The sequence below is a fragment of the Peromyscus leucopus genome, chromosome 4 (genome assembly GCF_004664715.2).
Source record: "Peromyscus leucopus breed LL Stock chromosome 4, UCI_PerLeu_2.1, whole genome shotgun sequence".
Taxonomy (NCBI): Eukaryota; Metazoa; Chordata; class Mammalia; order Rodentia; family Cricetidae; genus Peromyscus; species Peromyscus leucopus.
Window position 1 is genome coordinate 34,396,711 of NC_051066.1, and position 18,018 is coordinate 34,414,728.

The 18,018-nt window shown below is 43.5% G+C and overlaps 1 protein-coding gene across 4 annotated transcripts in view; it reads left to right on the top strand.

Moving 5' to 3' along the window:
- Positions 1-18,018, top strand: part of Gpd2 (glycerol-3-phosphate dehydrogenase 2) — a 145,748-nt gene that overhangs the window by 43,291 nt on the left and 84,439 nt on the right. For all 4 annotated transcript variants that reach the window (XM_028874053.2, XM_028873990.2, XM_037204792.1 and 1 more), the window contains exon 3: positions 15,062-15,233. In XM_028874053.2, coding sequence (XP_028729886.1) covers positions 15,062-15,233 — 172 coding nt within the window. The remainder of the gene's footprint in view (positions 1-15,061; positions 15,234-18,018) is intronic.

Genomic DNA, 18,018 nt, shown 5'->3' on the forward strand with positions numbered 1-18,018 from the left:
TGTCCTTGAACTCACATAGATCCAGACAGATTCCTGCCTGCCAAGTGGTAGGATTAAAGGCGTGTGCTACTGTTGCCTGATTTGTTTACCTATAATGGCTGGCCTTTTCCTCTGATCTCCAGGCAAGCTTTATTTATTAAAGCACAAATAAAATATTACCACAGGATCATCTCTCCAACTAAGAGAGCATGCATAAAGTATGTGGACTTCTAATTGGTTCAACCTGCTGTGTGCTCAAAACGACCATTCTCAGTAAAGATGACCTTAGTCTCCTTGTAGTTCTCCCTAGAAGTCCCTTCAAAAACCATGGGCAGGGGCTGGAGAGATGGGTCAGCGGTTAAAAGCACTTGCTGCTCTTCTAGAGAAGCTGCTTTCGATTCTCAGCATCTGTGTCAGATGTATGACCACTGTATGTAACTCTGGCCCCACAGCACCTGATACCTCTGGCCTCTGCAGGCACCCGCTCTCGTGCATATATCCACATGCAAGATGCACGCATACACATAACTAATACTATTAATAAAAGACCACTGGGCAGGGCAGTACATCCTCCCTTCCCTATTTTCCTTTTCAATGCCGAATATCTCTGCAGGGTCTTGCACATGCTAGGCAGGCACTCTCCCACTGAGCTGTACTCTCAGCGTCGATTTTATTTTCCATTTTGAAATATCTTCTCCTTAAATTGTTTATGTAGACCTTGAACGTGCTATATCCTCCTCAGCTGCTGGTAGTATCCACCCGGCTGAGCTCCATTTAAAATCTGCCTTTCTTCTCTCTTTCTTTTTTAAATTTAATCTTTGTTGTTGTTGGTGGTGGTGTACTTGGGATTACGATCAGAGCCTCACACATGCTAGACCAGCATTCTACCTCTACATTTAGTTAGTGTGTAATTTGTCGGGAACAAGTTGATGGTGATTCATTATTTAGTACAAGTGGGCTTAATGATAAACTTGTAGTTGAAAGGGCCTTAGATGCCCGTCTTACCCAGTCCAACCGTGGAGACAAAGGAAGTGGCCTCTTGTGGAAGAGCCTCCACTTTCTAATCCTAAGCAGCTCACAGAGTGGAGTGGCTTTAAGGGGAAATTGAGTGCAGGAAAGAGAGAGCCGTGAACCATTTCCAGAGTAGGTTTATGAAGAACAGGAGTGGACAGTATTAGAGTCAGGACTGCAGGAGCATTTCCCGGGTAGCTAGAAGAATGAAGGTGGCCATGGCGAAAGGAGCAGAATGAGCTGAGCTAGGAGAATTTAATCCGGGGCGACTGTAGCCTCTTTTCATGTTCGGACAAAGGCATTTTTTTCCCCCGTAAAAAAATAATTAACTCATCATTGATTCCACACCCATTAAGGTAGTAACTGGAAAAACTGATGTGACGATGTGGTCTTCTCTCTAACCAACCTGTGGTTGATATAACAGCTCTGTTTAGTTGTGAGGGGCCCTTCTTGGGTAACGTGGTACATTTGTTCTTTCCATTACCCACTCTGGAGTCAGAGTGGGCTTTGTGAGCTCACTCTGAGGTGAAATTGATTGATGATTATTTCTTTCTTCCCCCACTCCCGCATCAAACACAAAGCAGGGGGTAGGCTTTGGGAATGAAGGTCTGTGTTGTGTAGCTTGGAGTGGTCTTACAAGGATCAGGGGATGGAGATTCTGCCGAGGAGTCTTCCGCTGAAGCACGTGCTCTGTCGAGTCATCCCTGCAGCCTGCATTCAGCAGCCCCCGCCCCCACTGCGTCTGGTTTTAGCAGTTTAGGGATTGTGGACAGCTTTCCTGAATTTTGACCTCGTTTTTCTTCCCATAACAATGAATAGAGTAGTAGTTTATTCCTTACGGGACTGGAGAGCAAAGGGATGCATGGGTAATTACAGCCCACAAGAATGTTAGCACCGTTTCAATGTATATTTCAGTCTTTCCCTTTCAGTGTGCTATTTGTAAAGTTGTAAGAAAGCAGTGCTTTCTTATTGGTAGAATGGACACAAAGATTTTTTTTTCTTTCTTTCTTTTTTTTCAGAGCAGAAGACAAGATTGGAAGGAACCCCCCCCCCAAAACAAAACAAAACAAAACAAAACCCAGAATGATCAACTCTAGTCAAAATAAGTATTTTATTTTTTCCTTGTGAAACTGGGTCTCACTCTGTAACTCTGTAGCCCAGTCTGGTCTGGAACATGTAATTCTTATGCCCAAGCCTCCTCAGCACGGGATATACAGGGCAGAGCAATACCAAGACTGGTAGTAGCTTCATGTGTTCATTTGCCTTTCAAGTGCAGCAGGGTTTTGGTGAACTTGTTGGAATGTGCAAAGTATGAATGTTTTGAGACTTTGATTTTTCATAAAATAAAGGTAAGGATTCCTCCCAGGCTTCCCGTCCAAACTCATTCAACCTGGCTGAAGAGGCCAGCGGTGTGGCACACAGTAGGTCTTTAGATTCACATGCAGCTTTTTCTCCTTCTCGAAATATTAGATGCTTACATTTTGACCACACCGGAATACCAGCCGGGCGGTGGTGGCACACACCTTTACTTGCAGAACTTGGGAGGTAGAGGCAGGTGGATGGATGTCTGTGAGTTCGAGGCCAACCTGGTCTACAGAGTGAGTTCTGGGACAGCTAGTGCTACACAGAGAAATCCTGTCTTGAAAAAAGAAAAGAAAAAAGATGGAATACCAAGCTTCTTAAAGATAATTGCTTTGGTTTACATAGTTTTGCCTATGTTAATGATAGAGAAGTGAGTGAAGATAGAAACACTGGATGGATTTCTGACAACATTTAAATTAAAAAGCTGCTCCTAATTGCTGTTCTGTAGCAAGCATCTTTGAATATCATTCTGCTTTTTAAGCACGCTAAACATCATTAAGAATTTAACTTCAGGGGCTGGAGAGGTTGCTCAGTGGTTAGAGCACTGGCTGTTCTTCCAGAGGACCCAAGTTTGATTCCCAGCACCCACATGGTGACTCTCTGCCACCTAAAGCTCCATCTCCTGGCGATCTGATGCCCTCACACAGAGATATGCACTTTAAAAAAAAAAAAAAAAAAAAAAAAAAAAGGAATTTAACTTCAATGGGGGAAGCTTCCTAACCTGAGGGTATTTGGAGTCCGAATCAACCAGAATGTTTGTTCATGAGCCACATTTGTTTATTTGCCAGATGGCCTTGAACTTGTGACCACACTTGTCTGTTCTCCCCAGGTAAACAATTTTCCTCTTACAGAGGGATTTTTCATAGATTTGCAAGCAGCCTTTCTCTTCAGAAGTCTTATTATGGAAGGGTAAAAACAAATTTGCTAAGTTGGGGATAATCGGTAGATGCCAGATCATCAGGTGTTCAAAGCCAGCCTTGCCTACACCATAGGAGACTAGCCAAGGCTGTGTGAGATCAGAGCACCAAAAGGAGACTAGCCAAGGCTGTGTGAGATCAGAGCACCAAAAGGAGGCTAGCCAAGGCTATGTGAGTCCACACCGACAAACAACATCAACAACAAAACCCAAGACAACAGCAAAACTTAAAAACTCAACAAATAATAACTCAAGGTTTCCTATTCTGCCATTTTCTTTGAGCTTAACCGAAGTGTTATATCCCTTGAGCAATATCTAAACCACCTCCCTGTGTTACTGTGCAGGATCCTGTTAGCCAGTGTTCTCGGGTTCTGTGTGTTTCACTATTTTAGAGTCAGTATCTGAGATCATGTAGGTTTATGTTACCTTATCACCTTATGATAATATCCAACAAGTGACTCAAGGTTGTCACATAGGGATTTCCTTTCTTTTTAAGCAGAATTCCGTGGTGTGTAGATCTTAAATTTTTCTACAAAGGATGAGGCCTCATACACTAGGGAAAGATTCCGAATTATGGATTGTATACAAAGTAGGTAATTGAATATTGGCTTGCCATACAGATCTTAACAGTTATACTTTTTAAATATTTATTTTATGTGTATGAGTGTTTTCCTTGTACTACACACATGCTTGGTGCTCACAGAGGCCAGAAGAGGGAGCTGGATCCCCCAGAACTGGAGTTCTAGATGGTTGTAAGTGGCCACATGGGTGCTGGGAACAAAAGCCAGGTCCTCTGCCAGAGCAACAAGTGCTCTTAATTGCTGAATCATTTCCCCTGCCCCCTTACAGTTGTGTGTTAATCCCTGGAGTGAATTGCTGGAATATGCAAGCCAATCACTCTAGCAAGCAAGCCCCCAAACTCATGCTTATAGCAAACTTACTGTCCTTACCATTCTGTGTGGGAAGGTGAGGGACCCATTTCTTCCTGGGGTTCAGGAACTTGTTGCCTGTAGGGCTTTGCTGCCTACAATCCCATTTCTCTGGAAGAAGAGAATCATATTGTTAAGCACCCAGCCACTACATGTATCCTGAATGTCGTTTTTAATCTAGCTGACTAATGAGCTGTTTCTTGTGATGAGAGTTTTATTGTTAGGGCTTATACCAAAGGCATTTATCAGTCATTTGCTTCTCTTATTTAGAACCCTGTGCATAGATTCCTGGAAAGGCTGTTTTTCTCCTAGAAATACAACCAAGTGTGTTGGGAATGTGCCTAGTATCTAAAGCTTGATGAGGATTCGGAATACTCTGTATTTTAGATAAGGCCAGTTGAAACTATTCTTAACCACTCTGTATGGTTAACTGTTTCTTAGGAGACATGCTTCATCAAAGCGCTGAAATTATGCAGGCAGAGCTGGGAATGTTCTCTGAAGAGCATCCTATCAGTTTCTCTCTAATTCTGGTTTTTATTTAACACTTAGCCCTCAAAGTGGGGCCGCGGCAGCAAACTTGTGGTTCTAACTCACGTCGGGCCTTCGAGGAGTTTGGGCTGCTATTTTGTCGCTGGCATACAGAATCAGCGAGGTTAACTGTACTTCTATAGGTCACCCCGTGAGTCAACGGCTGAGCTAGGATTAGCGCTGACAGCTGGTGAGCTGCTAGGCTGTTGCTAACGGAGCAGCATTGACATTCACTTTGATTTGACTTTGCATTTCATTTTCAACTATTTATTCATTTGGAGGCCTTTTAAAGAAACTTTTTAGGGATATTGTGGGACGGAGGAAACTTTCTATAAATGCCCCGGGAGAGCCCTCTTGCTTCTGTCTCCTTCTTTTCCATCCTCCCAGCTTGATAGTCTCATATTTGTGTTTGGAAAGCTTTCTCTAGGTGGGTTTTTTTTTTCCTTTTCTTTCCTACATTTAGAAAAAAAGATACTTTTAAGGTTGGTAGTCCCAATTTTACCTTATTTTGTAATCTGAGATTTTTCAACAAAAACTTATGAGGTCTAATTGTATCATAGCATGCATGTATATATGAGAGGCACTTCTACACATCTTACATGTATTTGATGAATTAGCCACAGAGATGCAAAAGTGTGCATCTCAAGTTTGAGCATGAACTATTTTGAGCATAAGGTTCAAATGTAGTAGGCTGGTCCCTTGACTCAATGGGTCAGTATAGTACTCATCTGAGAGGGATATGGGACCTGTGAGTCCTGTTTCAGTTCTAGGTTAATGCCTTATGGAGAGTTTTAAGGCCAAGTGCTGCTTTGTAGACATCTGAGTCTTCTCTGTGATTGCACAGTATGGCCAGCTGCAGGCTATGCAGGTGAGCTAGGATTTCTAGAGTTCATTAATTACATTGAAAGTTCTGCACTGTAGAAGGTGTGTTGTGGTGCTCACTTCCAATCCCAGCACTTGGGAGGCATAGACAGGCAGATCTCAGAGTTTGAGGCCAGCCTGGTCTACCTAGTGAGTTTCAGGATAGCCAAAGCCATGCAATGGAGAGACCCTGTCTCAAAACAAAAGCAAACAAACAACAACAACAAAACCTTAAACAAACAAACAAACAAAATGTTCTGCATTCCCTGTAACAAGGTGTTTGGCTGATCTAGGGAGCAAAGAAAACCTAGCAGAGCTGAGGATATTCAATTTGGAGTCAAACGAATTTAGTTCTAAGTCTCTTAATTACATGCTCAAGGAATAAATTTAGTTTCTCCTCAGGTCAAAGAATACCTTCTGGGACTGGGGGTGTAGTTCTGTGGTAGAGAGCTTTTCTAACATGCTTGAAGCCCTGCGTTCAATTTCCATGACCACATTTTGTTTGTTTGCATTTTTCCTTCCTTCCTTCCTTCCTTCCTTCCTTCCTTCCTTCCTTCCTTCCTTCCTTCCTTCCTTCCTTCCTTCCTTCCTTCTTTCCTCCCTCCCTCCCTCCCTCCCTCCCTTCTTTCTTTTTCTTTTTTTGAGACAGTTTCTCTGTGTAATAGCCTTGGCTGTCCTGGAACTCACTCTGTAGCCCAAGTTTGCCTAGAACTCACAGGGATCCACCTGGCTCTGCCTCTCCAGTGCTGGGATTAAAAAGTGTGTGCTACCATGCCCAGCTTACATTTAAGAAAAGAAGAAAAAAGAAAAGAAAGAAGGAAACAAAAAGAACTATGTAAAAGGATGCCTTCTTTATGAGATGCTATTTGGGGACTGGGGTAGACTAGCAGCTGCTGGACAACCAACAGTTATTTATGTATCACTTTCTGTTTTTCTTTCTGTCCTCCTCAACCCCAGATTTGCTCTCTAGGCCCTCTGCTTCCCTTTTAAAAAAGTATTTATTTTATGTGCGTATGTGAGCACCCGCATATGTGTATGTGTACTGTGTGCATCCCTGGTGCTCGAGGAGGGCAGAGGGAGGAGATCAGATCCCCTGGAGCTGGACTGGCAGGCAGTGTGGAGCAGCCATGTAGGTGCTGGGAATCCAGGCCCTCTGCAAGAGCAACCCATGCTCTTCACCACTGAACAAGCCCTTCAGCTTCTAGATACTCTGATTCCAAGCAAGGTAGTATATTTGGGGAGCAATGTCACTCTGAAACCTCCAAACATTTATTACATTGTTTATTTAAAACTATTTTTTGGGGCTAGTGTGATGGCTTAGTGGGTAAACAATCTTTCTGATGACGTGAGGTCAATCTCTGGAACTCATAGAGGACGGAGAGAGTGACTCTTAAAGATGTCCTCCAGCCTCCACTTGCATGATATGGCATGTACACACGTGCACGCGTACTAATAACAATAATAAATTCAATTAAGATGAAGGACATAGGTTAAATATTTATTGAAAGCCAATAGGCGGCATCCTCAAAACCTTAGCTCGTCTGGCCACTTCTGGTGTTTATTTATTTCAGTCAGAGCCAACACTTTTCCCATTTTCCAGCAATTTCTCTTGACTCTAGCATTCCATTGCTAAAATTATACTATGGGAGAAAGTAATAGCTGTAGGGAGAATGGATTTGCAGGAGACTCTTCTCCCTCCCCCTCTAAAGTTTAGTAATTGACTGTTAGGGTATATTCTGATTGCACAGGGCTCCGTGCATATCTTAAAGGAATCACGGCCACTGATGGGTTCTAAGCACCTTCAGGATGCATGAGAGGTCCATTCTCAGTGCCCAGAAAGAGGGCGTATTCGTTATGACAGAAGCAACTTAAGGGAGGAAGAATTCACTTCAGCTCCCTGTCGGTTATGATGGGAAGTGGGTGTTGGCTAAAGCAGCCAGCTCCTGATTCCTGGTGGTGGGAGCCAATAGCAGCTTCTGGTCCGTGAGCCACTTCCATCAACCAAGACCCACAGAACCAAACAGCATCACCGGCTGGGATCCACATGTTCAAACACACGGGCCTCCAGGGACAGGGAACATTTAAAGTATAGCAATGGGCTTGTCTGGTTCTCTGTGAAAATGCAAGTTACCTTATATCAACTGGCTGTAGAGCAAGCCGGAAGCCCTCGTGAATGCAAATCTGTTTACACAGAAACGTGTGGCTTACTGTCATGGAAATACGAGGAAGCCCGTCAATTTTGTCAGGAGAGGACCCATGAGGTGAAGATCATTCAGACATCTGAAGATAAACCAAATGAGGATGGCTGTCACTTTTTGCCTCCAGGAACACACAGACGTGGTTAGTCTTTTTCAGTGGCAACAAAACAGGAAGCAATTTCTCTTCAGTCTAACTGATTCCATTGATTGAATGGCATAATAGGGGCGAGTGAGAGTGATTGTTGCAGTCTAAAGTGATTTGCATGAAACCTACTTTATACTCCAATTATTACTATACATGATTACAGGACAACCTGGCTGTTAATTGCCTGTGGTCTTTAAATATGCACTTCTTTCAGAAATAGACACTAATTATTAGATCTTGTTTTCGGTCTCACCCGAAGTTGCAAATGTCTAGGATTTTTTTTTTTAAATTTGCAAGTCTAATAGTGCTCAGACATAGTAAAACTGATCTCATTTGAAATCCTATTCAAGAGAAATGCTCTTGGTAACTTCAGATCGTGAACTTGACTTCCAATTCTATGTAGATGTAAGTCTCTGTTTTTTTTGTTTTTTTTTCTTTTCTTTTCTTTTTTAGTGGCTGGAGAGACAGCCGTGGGTACTGGGAACCGAACTCTTATATTTTTGGTTGTGACCCTAGCCTTTAACGGCTGAGCCATCTCTCCAGCCCGTCTCTCTCTGTTTTAAAAGGAGATACTTTATTTGTAGTTGTGTGTCTGTATATGTCTATGTGCACAAAAATGCAGGTTCCCTCAGAAGCCAGAGTCAGACAGATTACCCTGGAGCTAGAATTACATGGAGGTTTGAGCAACCTAATGTTTGTGCTGAGAACCAAACTTGGGTCCTCTGTAAGATCAGTATGTGCTTTTAACCACTGGAGAAAGCAATTTGTTGGTTAAACAGGAGAGTGCTGGAGGAGAATCATGAGCCATGGTTACCTTTTTAGAGCTTTATTGTGGGGGGAGGGGGGAGGGAGGGAGAGAGTGAGACGGAGAGAGGGAGAGAGCGAGAGAGAGTGAGAGGGAGAGAGGGAGAGAGAGGACAGACTGAAGGAAGGAGCGGAAAGGAAAGAGAGAGACATACAGAGGGCCCACCCGCTTTTTAGGCTGGGACGCCGTCGCAGGCTGATGACGTAATTAAAGACAGCATCCTTACACAATTTCTCCAAGCCCCATGCAAGTCTCTGTCACATGCTAGAAAAATTTATTTTATTTTTCTTTGTAGTACTGGGTATTGAACCTAGGGTGTTACAGGTGCTAGCCAAGACCTTTACCACTGAGTTACAGCCCCAACTCACTTTTTAAGACAGGATCTCACTAAGCTGCCCATGGTGGCCTTGAACTTTCTGTCCTGCTTTCCTAGTAGGTGGGACTACAGGCCTCTGTTTTCAGTGGTGAGTTTAGGTAGCTGATCCTGAATCTTGTAGTGCTGGGTTTGTTCTGGGTTTAGGCCTAGGGCAGTGAATTCCATGCCTCCAGCGGACAGGCTGGTAAAACGGAAGCCTGAGAGCAGAGAGTCCTGGAGCTTACAAGTCCTGCCCTGCCTCCAGGCCACAGCCGCTAGGACTCAGGGTTCCTTAATCTCAGTTAGGAATCTTGAGATTTATGCAACGCTGAGCTGTGTTTAAAGTTGGGTATGTAAGGCAGATTTTAAGGGAGTAGTGTGACCGGAAAGAGCAGACGGATATATTCTCAATTTAACACATGCTGCTCCTGCTTCCCTCCCAGTTTCACCCAGCTGATGCCCACTACTCCTGACTAGATTTGGCCTCTAGGGAAGCTTGGCCAGGATGGATGAGATGCCTTCTGTGACTGGCCCTTCCTTCCTTGCTTCCTCCCTCCCTCCCTCCCTCCCTCCCTCCCTCCTCCCTCCCTCCCTCCCTTCTTCTCTCCCTCCCTCCATCCCAACCCCTCTCCCTCCTAACTTCCTTCTTTCCTTCATAGCTAAACTGGCCCTTAACACTCTGTGTAGCTGAGTATGACCTTGAACTTCAGATTCTCTTGCCTCCAGCAGTTGTTAGGATTACAGGCATGTACTACCTGACTTGTTTGATGTACTATTGTGGATTAAATCCTACACCCAAGGCTTTTGTGCATGCCGGGGAGGGCACTCTGCTCTGCTGATTTAGCTTCGCACGCACGCACGCACGCACGCACGCACGCACGCACGCACGCACGCACGCACGCACAGTCCTCCGTCCCATTTAGCCTTTTCTCTGCCTTAAACACCCTTGTAATATTAGAATGGCCTTCGTATCCTTTTGTCTCCTCATCTATAGAGTGCTTGAAGGACCTCCCCAAACAGTCATTTGTTGAGTGTGTGGTGCTGAGTCCAGCATCTGCGATCTCATGAGCATTTTGGTCTCTCAGTCATGTTGGGACATTTTGGATCCATCCATTAGCAGATCTCTCCTCCCAGATTCCTGTCTAATCAAACAGTCAGGCTTGGAAAAGGGAGACCCAGATCTGGGAGGCGGTGTAGAGCACAAAGTTCCTTTACTTAAAGTGAGTCATCATTTCCCGCCACTGCTTTATTATCTTTGTCGTCCCCCACCCCCCCAGTTCCCTGACATCAACATATTCTAGAGAAGGTGGAGTGCAGATGTGTTTTTGTTACTGAAAGCCATATGAAGCCAAAAACGAGTCTTTCTCCTGTCATAATTCTAAGTAGGGCCTTAGGCTGTGTTTACTGCCTCTAAAATAAGCGTGGTGCTTAGCTTCTCAGTTGCAACACTTTCCAGCTTTTTTTTGAAAGAAATAAACAAAAATAAAACGTTATTTTAAAGTACTGTCAAATTAAATAAATCACCCTCAATAGTACTGTGTGTGTGTGTGTGTTTGTATGTAAGTATGTATTTTTAAATTGGAGGCTTTCCTCAGGACAACTGCTGCCATAGTCAGCCACCCCCCCATTAATGTACGTGATGCAGGTTTACTATGAGGATTCAATGAGCAGAGAAAAAGCACACGCTTTATAAAACTGCCTAGTGCATAAGTGCTGTAGCCACAGTTGGTTATTATTTTTAAGTCAGTTTTATTGAGGTACAATTTGGGGAACAGCTTAAAATGTAGTGAAATCAACTCTTTATAACACACTCAGTTATGTAATCATGACCACAGTTAAGTTACAGAGCATTTCTGACAACCTCCACACGCTCCTCTGTAGTCAGTCTTTCCCCAGGACCTGTAATCACTGACCTGTTTGCTGATCCCGTACTTTGTTTTTGCTGAACATTGTTTATATAGAATAGAATGGTCACAATCATGTAGTATAGAACTTCTGAGTCTGGTGCTTGCTGCCCCCCCCCCCCCCCCCCCCCCCCCCCCCCCCCGTTTTTCCAGACAGGGTGTCTGTGTGAGTCCTGCTTGTCCTGGAATTCATGCTGTGGATCAAAGCTGGACTTGAACTCAGAGATCCCCTTGCCTCTGCCTCTGCAGTGCTGGGATTAAAGGTCACGCACGCACGCTGGCCAAGTCTGGCTTCTTTTGCTTAGCACTGAGACTGATTGATTGCTTTGTCTATGTGGGGCAAGCAAGTCAGCATTTTCAGGCCTGTAGGCCGCAGTCTCGTGGTGACCACTCAACTCTGCATTTCCATCATGGGCACTCACGCATGCATTGATTAGGTGTGCCTGTGCCCCAGTAGAATGTGGGCTCAGACTTAATTTGCGGAGCACTGATTTAGCAGAATGCATTCGAGGCTCATGTGTTCTTTTCATCACTAGTTCTTTGTAAAGTCACCTGTTACTCTCCATTGCAGAGGTCCACCACAGTTTAGACACCTGCCAGGTGTGATGGTTAATCTCAGTTGTCAAGCAGATGAGATTTGGAATCCCTCAGCGATGGGCCTCTGGGCATGCCAATGGGGGATTGTCTTGATTAGGTTAATAGAGATGGGAAGATCTGAACACAGGCATTCACCACTCTCAGCTTTCTGAGGTTGGATGCTATTGGGCTGCTGGCTACTTCAAGCTCCTGCTGCTTTGGCTTCCTGACATGATAGATTGTACCTTCAAATTGTGAGCCAAAATAAACCCCTTCTTTAAGTTGTGTTAGAGTATGCAACTGGAAAGTATCTAAGACGCCAGATGAAGGACTTTGAGGTTCCACACTTTGGCACAATTACAAATAAAGTCAATGTTGAACATCTGCTAACAGATTTCAGTGTGGACACTGGCATTCATTTCAGATGGGTAATTATCAAGGATGCCGATTGCTGGTAGCTTAAAAAAATAGTTTGGAGAGATAAAGTGATGAGACTAATATTGAGACATATACCAGTTTGCTATCTGGGGTTCTACAAATTAGAAATCACTGTGGCATGAAGAGTATTGGATGATATGGAACACCTGAGATTCTCTAGAGAGTTCATAGCCATCTGAAAAGAATGAACAGGGTATACCTAAGAGGCATGGTACTCACTTATTACTGTTGGGGAGTTGAGTACTATCTAAAGGAAGCTAAGAAAGAGAGGTACAAAAAGCAGGAGAAAAATAGTTGTCTTGGATACTGAGTTGAGTGAACAATCAGTTGTTTGTGATCAGATGTAGTAGTATTGTGGGCATGGGGTGTCTTGTGATGAAGAGGGTAATGGTGTGTATGTGAAAGTCTAGATAATAGTGAATTTAGTGGGTAAATACTAAGGCTGGGTAATTTAGGGGCTTTTGGATATTTTATGAATTTTTAGGATAAATGTTGGAAACATATAAGATGCCGGAAACATACATTCCATACATGGAAATGTTGGTGTTGTTTTGGACAAGGTCTTGCCCTGTAGTCCATGCTGGCCTTGAGCTTGTAATGCTCCTGCCTCCCTGCCTCTTGGGCACTGAGATCACAGGCATGCAACCATCATATAAAGATGAAAGAGGTATTTTTAACATTAAGATAAGACAGGCTGAGACTATTCCCACAGAAGGTCAGGAAGCTGACAGGACCTTGTAACCAGTGGGAACGACTGAGGCTCCTCACCTTTCCCCCACCTGCCAAGGAGACGCCCTCATTCAGTCTTCCTGGTTAGAAGAGAATAGGGAGTTCTTAGAATTAACAAGTTCTAATGAACTATACCGTAATATGGTCTTTAAACTTATTTCTCGACTATTTCTAGAAAACTTACCAGGCAGAAAATGTCAGCAATTCTGTTGATGTGTGAAAATGCTCCGGCGGTTTAGTCACTTGTCAGCCCCATGTCCAAGTCTTTCCCATCTGTCATGGCGCAGCTCTTCCTCCCTCCCCACAGTGGCCATAGTCTGCCCCCCCCCCCCACCACTCTGACATTTGCTTTTTCCACAAATGTGTTATGTATGTGTGTACTGTCTCTCCGTGTGTTCTCTTTTCCTTTGCATTAGGTGAGGAAGACAAAGACCATAGCTAGCAGAGTCCAGTCCTTCACAGAGCTTAGCAGTTCCTTCTATTTGGCTTGTTACACAAGGAAACAGTTAATTAATACATGGATAGGAGGAGTTACCTGCAGAATGGGATGTTGGCATTTGAACTAATAATTTAAAAATTAATGCACCGTGTTGTGAGTACGAAGGTCAAGGGACAGTTTGTTGGAGTCTGCTCTCCCCTCCTATGTGGATCCTAGGGATTGGATTCAGTTGGTCAGACTTCCAAGATGGGCGCAGAGACTCAAGTTGGGCCCCTGTGGCCCAAGAAAGGGTTTTCTCAATGTTCTCTAGACTTCTGACTTTATTTTCATAGAGATCCAATTGGCTTGATAATAGGTAATCTGGTTATAGAGAGTAGTTTGGTTTATCTGAATTTTTAAAAAATCCCTTATCTTGACTGAGTAGAATAATCTCCATGTAAGATCAGTAACCACAGCTGGATATGCTGGTGAACACTGTAAGCCCAGCCCTTAGCCAGCGCAGGGCCAGTTTGGGGCCAGTCTGGGCTGCATAAAGAATTCCAAGCCATCTTGTGGATACATGGAGAGACCCTGCATTGAAGACCCGAGAGCTCCTGTTCTTGAAGCTTGGCCCTGCTCATTCTGAGCTTCATAGGTGACATAGGGGTGAGTGGGGGAGTGAAGATTCTTCACTGTGCTGCTGATCCTGTGAAGGGATAGAGGAAAAGAGGTGTTGTCCTCTTTGGATAACCAAAGGAGCAACATGGGTCCATTACTTACTCTGCATTGTGGTAAATGAATCTACACTGTAGTGTGAGAAAAAAAATCCCAAATACCTATTTTTCTGTGTTTGACCTTCTGGTTCTGGCACACTTGTGTGTGTGTGTGTGTGTGTGTGTGTGTGTGTGTGTGTGTGTGTGTATGTTTGTTTTAACAAGTTGTCATCCATGTAACACAGGCTGGGTCTGTGACTCACTATGAACCCTAGGATGGCCTCTTGCCTTTGTCTCCCGTGTGTGTAGGAATGGTAGATGTGGGGCAGCAGAGAGGTCAAATCCTTTTTGCTTGCAGTTGTCCTGGGTATGGACCAAAGACTCTTACATGTACTAGGCAAACACTTTGCAAAAATAAACAACAACAAAAAGACAAGTATTTTTGATTTGGGCTGATGATGAGTTCTTTATTAAAGAACCAAGAAACTTAGGAGGATTATGCCTAGTTTGAATGTTATTACTATTAATTTTTCAAAAATCTAAATAATGTACTATAAATATTGGAAATCTTTACCTTTATATTTGAATATTGATGAGGAAGCCTCTTATTAAAATCTTTGAAAAATATTTCCATTGTGCCTCATAGATTTATCTAAATAAGATACTAACTTCTGCTAAGCAGACTTTTCAATTGTGCTGAATTAAACCAACAAATCACAGAATCTAGAGTATATTTTTGTCCTGAGAACTGAATAAGAAACATACTTATAAGAAAATGCACAATGGTTATAAAGTGCTATTTTCTCCTTTCATATGATGTCTGCAGTTTTAAATCTTATCTGAATGGTTGGATGTGACCGGGTAAAATACTTCCTTCTGATTCCTCAAATTGGTTTAGGTAAAACATTTGGGAATTGCTGCATAGTGCTGGAAATAATTAAACTTTGCTATATTTAAAACTCAAACAAACATTTGAGATATTGAATTTGAAACCAGGTGTTCTGTGGGTAAATAGCTGAGACCTATGTAAAGAAATAAAGCCCACTCCCACATAGCTGCTCCTGGGACTACGTGTGGGCCGTGGGCTAGCTCTGGTAGGCCTCATCTCCATTTCGAATTTCTTCATAGTATAGTGTACGCTTTGCTAAATTAGCATTCCAGATGTTTGACCGGAACCTGTCCACTTTCCCTCAGGTGAGCCTGGCTTATGTGGAAGCAGCTGAGTGCCTCACAGAGCCTGTGAACAGGGAGCCTCCTTCCAGAGAAGCTCAGCTCATGACTCTGCAGAACACCTCGGAGTTTGACATCCTTGTTATCGGAGGAGGAGCCACAGGAAGTGGCTGTGCCCTGGATGCTGTCACCAGAGGTGAGTCGTCTTCATTGTAAGTGAAGACAGTGTTGACTCCTGAGCTCACGTTTCTCTCGGTGTTCTCCGATTTCCCCTCCTTCGTGAATACTCTTGCAGTTTTCAAAAATCTAGGCACTCACAACAGTTTTAAAATTAAATATAATGGTAAATACATATTTCACTCCAGCAGAGGTATTTGAAAATAAAACTCTATAATCCTGAAAATTCATTCATGTAAACCTTATAACCTAAGTATTTTTCTATTTATTCTGAATCATGATAAATTTAAAATATAGACACACTAGAGTCTGCTCTGTTACCACATTGACCCCAGTTTTCATAAAATTTCATGTCTCCAATCATAGTGCATAATTTGAGGGCAATTATACTCAACCATGTTAAAGTAGGTGGGAAGAGCAGTTTACAGTTATCACGAGGCAGCTTGAGCTTAGCTTTCTGGCCAGCCTGAACAGGAGAGTGGAAAGGGGATATATTTCTATCCTTATGGCAGGTTGTGTTTGGAACTGCTCTACTCAAAAGAATTAATATCTTCGCCAGGTGGGAGTGGTGCATGCCTTTAATTCCAGCACTGGGGAAGCAGAGGCAGGTGGATCTCTGTGAGTTCGAGGCCAGCCTGGTTTACCAAGTGAGTTCCAGGACAGCTAGGGTTGTTATTCAGAGAAACCCTCTTTTGAAAAACCAAAAAAAAAAAAAAAAAAAAAAAAAAAAAAATCTTCTAGGTGACAATTTTCTGTGTCAAAAAGAATCCTTTCTCTAGTAGGAGTCAGTCATTTTCCCTCATATCGCCAGTTACTTTCTTGATTTATACAAAAACATACATTCATTCTTTTAATTTCAGTTTTGCAAATATTTGGAGTATTTAGTGCATGTGTAGTAGTATACAAGGTACTATAAGAGAATACAAAGATGATCTATGGTCAGTGCCTTTAGCGAGCTTTTGTGTATAGACCACATTATAGAGAATATGTATACCTTTCATTGTGTTCAGAGGCATTATAGATGCCGGTACATATGTGTGTAAGTATAAACTCTCTCTTATCAACAGAGAGTGATCAGGAGCTGAAAAGTTCCTGGCACATGTAGCAGTTTAATAGGAAAATATTACTTACCGAGAAGGGCCTGGCCTGAAGGAATCTGCTGGCAGAAACGCATGGAATCAGTGCATGTGGGGATGGCAGGGGCTTTAGCCTGGAGCACGAGGCCAGCAAGGAAGATTAACGAGGAAAGAGTTGAGAGGCAGAAGGTGTGCCAGGTAAAGGCCTTGACTTTCCTGAGCAGGCCTCCTGAGATCCAGGAGACGAAGAAAGCGTTGGTAATTTGGAAGGCGCAGGGACGTCCACAGATGCTCCAGAGACATGGAGACAAATGCCGTGCTGAAGTGGGATTGAGGAGAAGGCCATCTGTTGAAGGACTTTTTCCTGTTTTTCTTTTGGGAAGACAGGAGGAGCAATACAGGGCAGGACTGAAGTTTAATATGCAAGTCACAGAAGAAGAGAGGGTGCAGCAGAGTCCTGGGGAAAGCCGGGGAAAGGGCCGTCACAGGTGTGCCCTAGTGTGCACAGAAGCTGACGTTTGTTTCTCAGGGACAGAAACGGGTACACATTCTAAAAGAGAAGAAAGGGACCCTGCACTTAGAACTGATCTAGAACAGACAGAACCAGTGTGCGACGTTCCACTTATGTGTGGGAGGAAGGGACTTCAGTGCTGAAAAAACACACCACTGCCTTATAGAGAAGGTAATAGGGAAACACCTACTTCTGCCTTATAGAAAAGGTGAGAAACACATACTTCCGCCTTATAGAGGAGGTAATAGAGAAAGGGGAACTTCTATGTCAAATTTGGAAAATAGAGATTGTTATCCATTGGGGATAGGCAGGAGGGAAGTAGAGGTGGGGGAGAGAGAGAGAGAGAAGAGAGAGGAGCGGGAGGAGAGGGAGAGCATATGAATGTATGTGTGCACACCTAGTATTGTCGAGAAAATAGACAGAATCCCAAACTGAAAATTGACTAGCTATCAATCATAAATGGAGACGATGAGAAAGGCTTTACAGAAGCAGAGGAAATTGTTTAGAGACAGACCTGGAGCTGAAGAAGGCAGGGTGGCAGGTAGGGCAGCTGGAGCTCCAGGGTGGTTGGAGGACCGTGAGGGAATCAGAATGAAGCAGTCACCATGGCTGCTTCTTTCTCCTTTTGAAAAGTGTCTCCCTTGTTTTCTTTTTTTTTTTTTTTGGTTTTTCGAGACAGGGTTTCTCCGTGTAGCTTTGCGCCTTTCCTGGAGCTCACTTGGTAGCCCAGGCTGGCCTCGAACTCACAGAGATCCGCCTGGCTCTGCCTCCCGAGTGCTGGGATTAAAGGCGTGCGCCACCAAGCCCGGCAAAGCAGCATCAATTCTTTTTTTTTTTTTTTTTTTTTTTTTTTTTGGTTTTTCGAGACAGGGTTTCTCTGTGTAGCTTTGTGCCTTTTCCTGGAACTCACTTGGTAGCCCAGGCTGGCCTCGAACTCACAGAGATCCACCTGCCTCTGCCTCCCAAGTGTTGGGATTAAAGGCGTGCGCCACCACCGCCCCCTTGTTTTCTTTTGTATCTCTCTTTCTGCTTAAAAAAAGATCAATTGTAGTTACTTTCCTATAGCGTGCTTTAGTAGTTATAGAACAGTGTAGTTAGTAGTTTTTATATATGATGTATTCATTCTTGTCAATGGAAAAATGCTGGTTTACATATTTTCACTAAGTGAATGAACTTTTGTTGGCTTCTTTTTGTGAATGTGTTGTATGTATTTACAT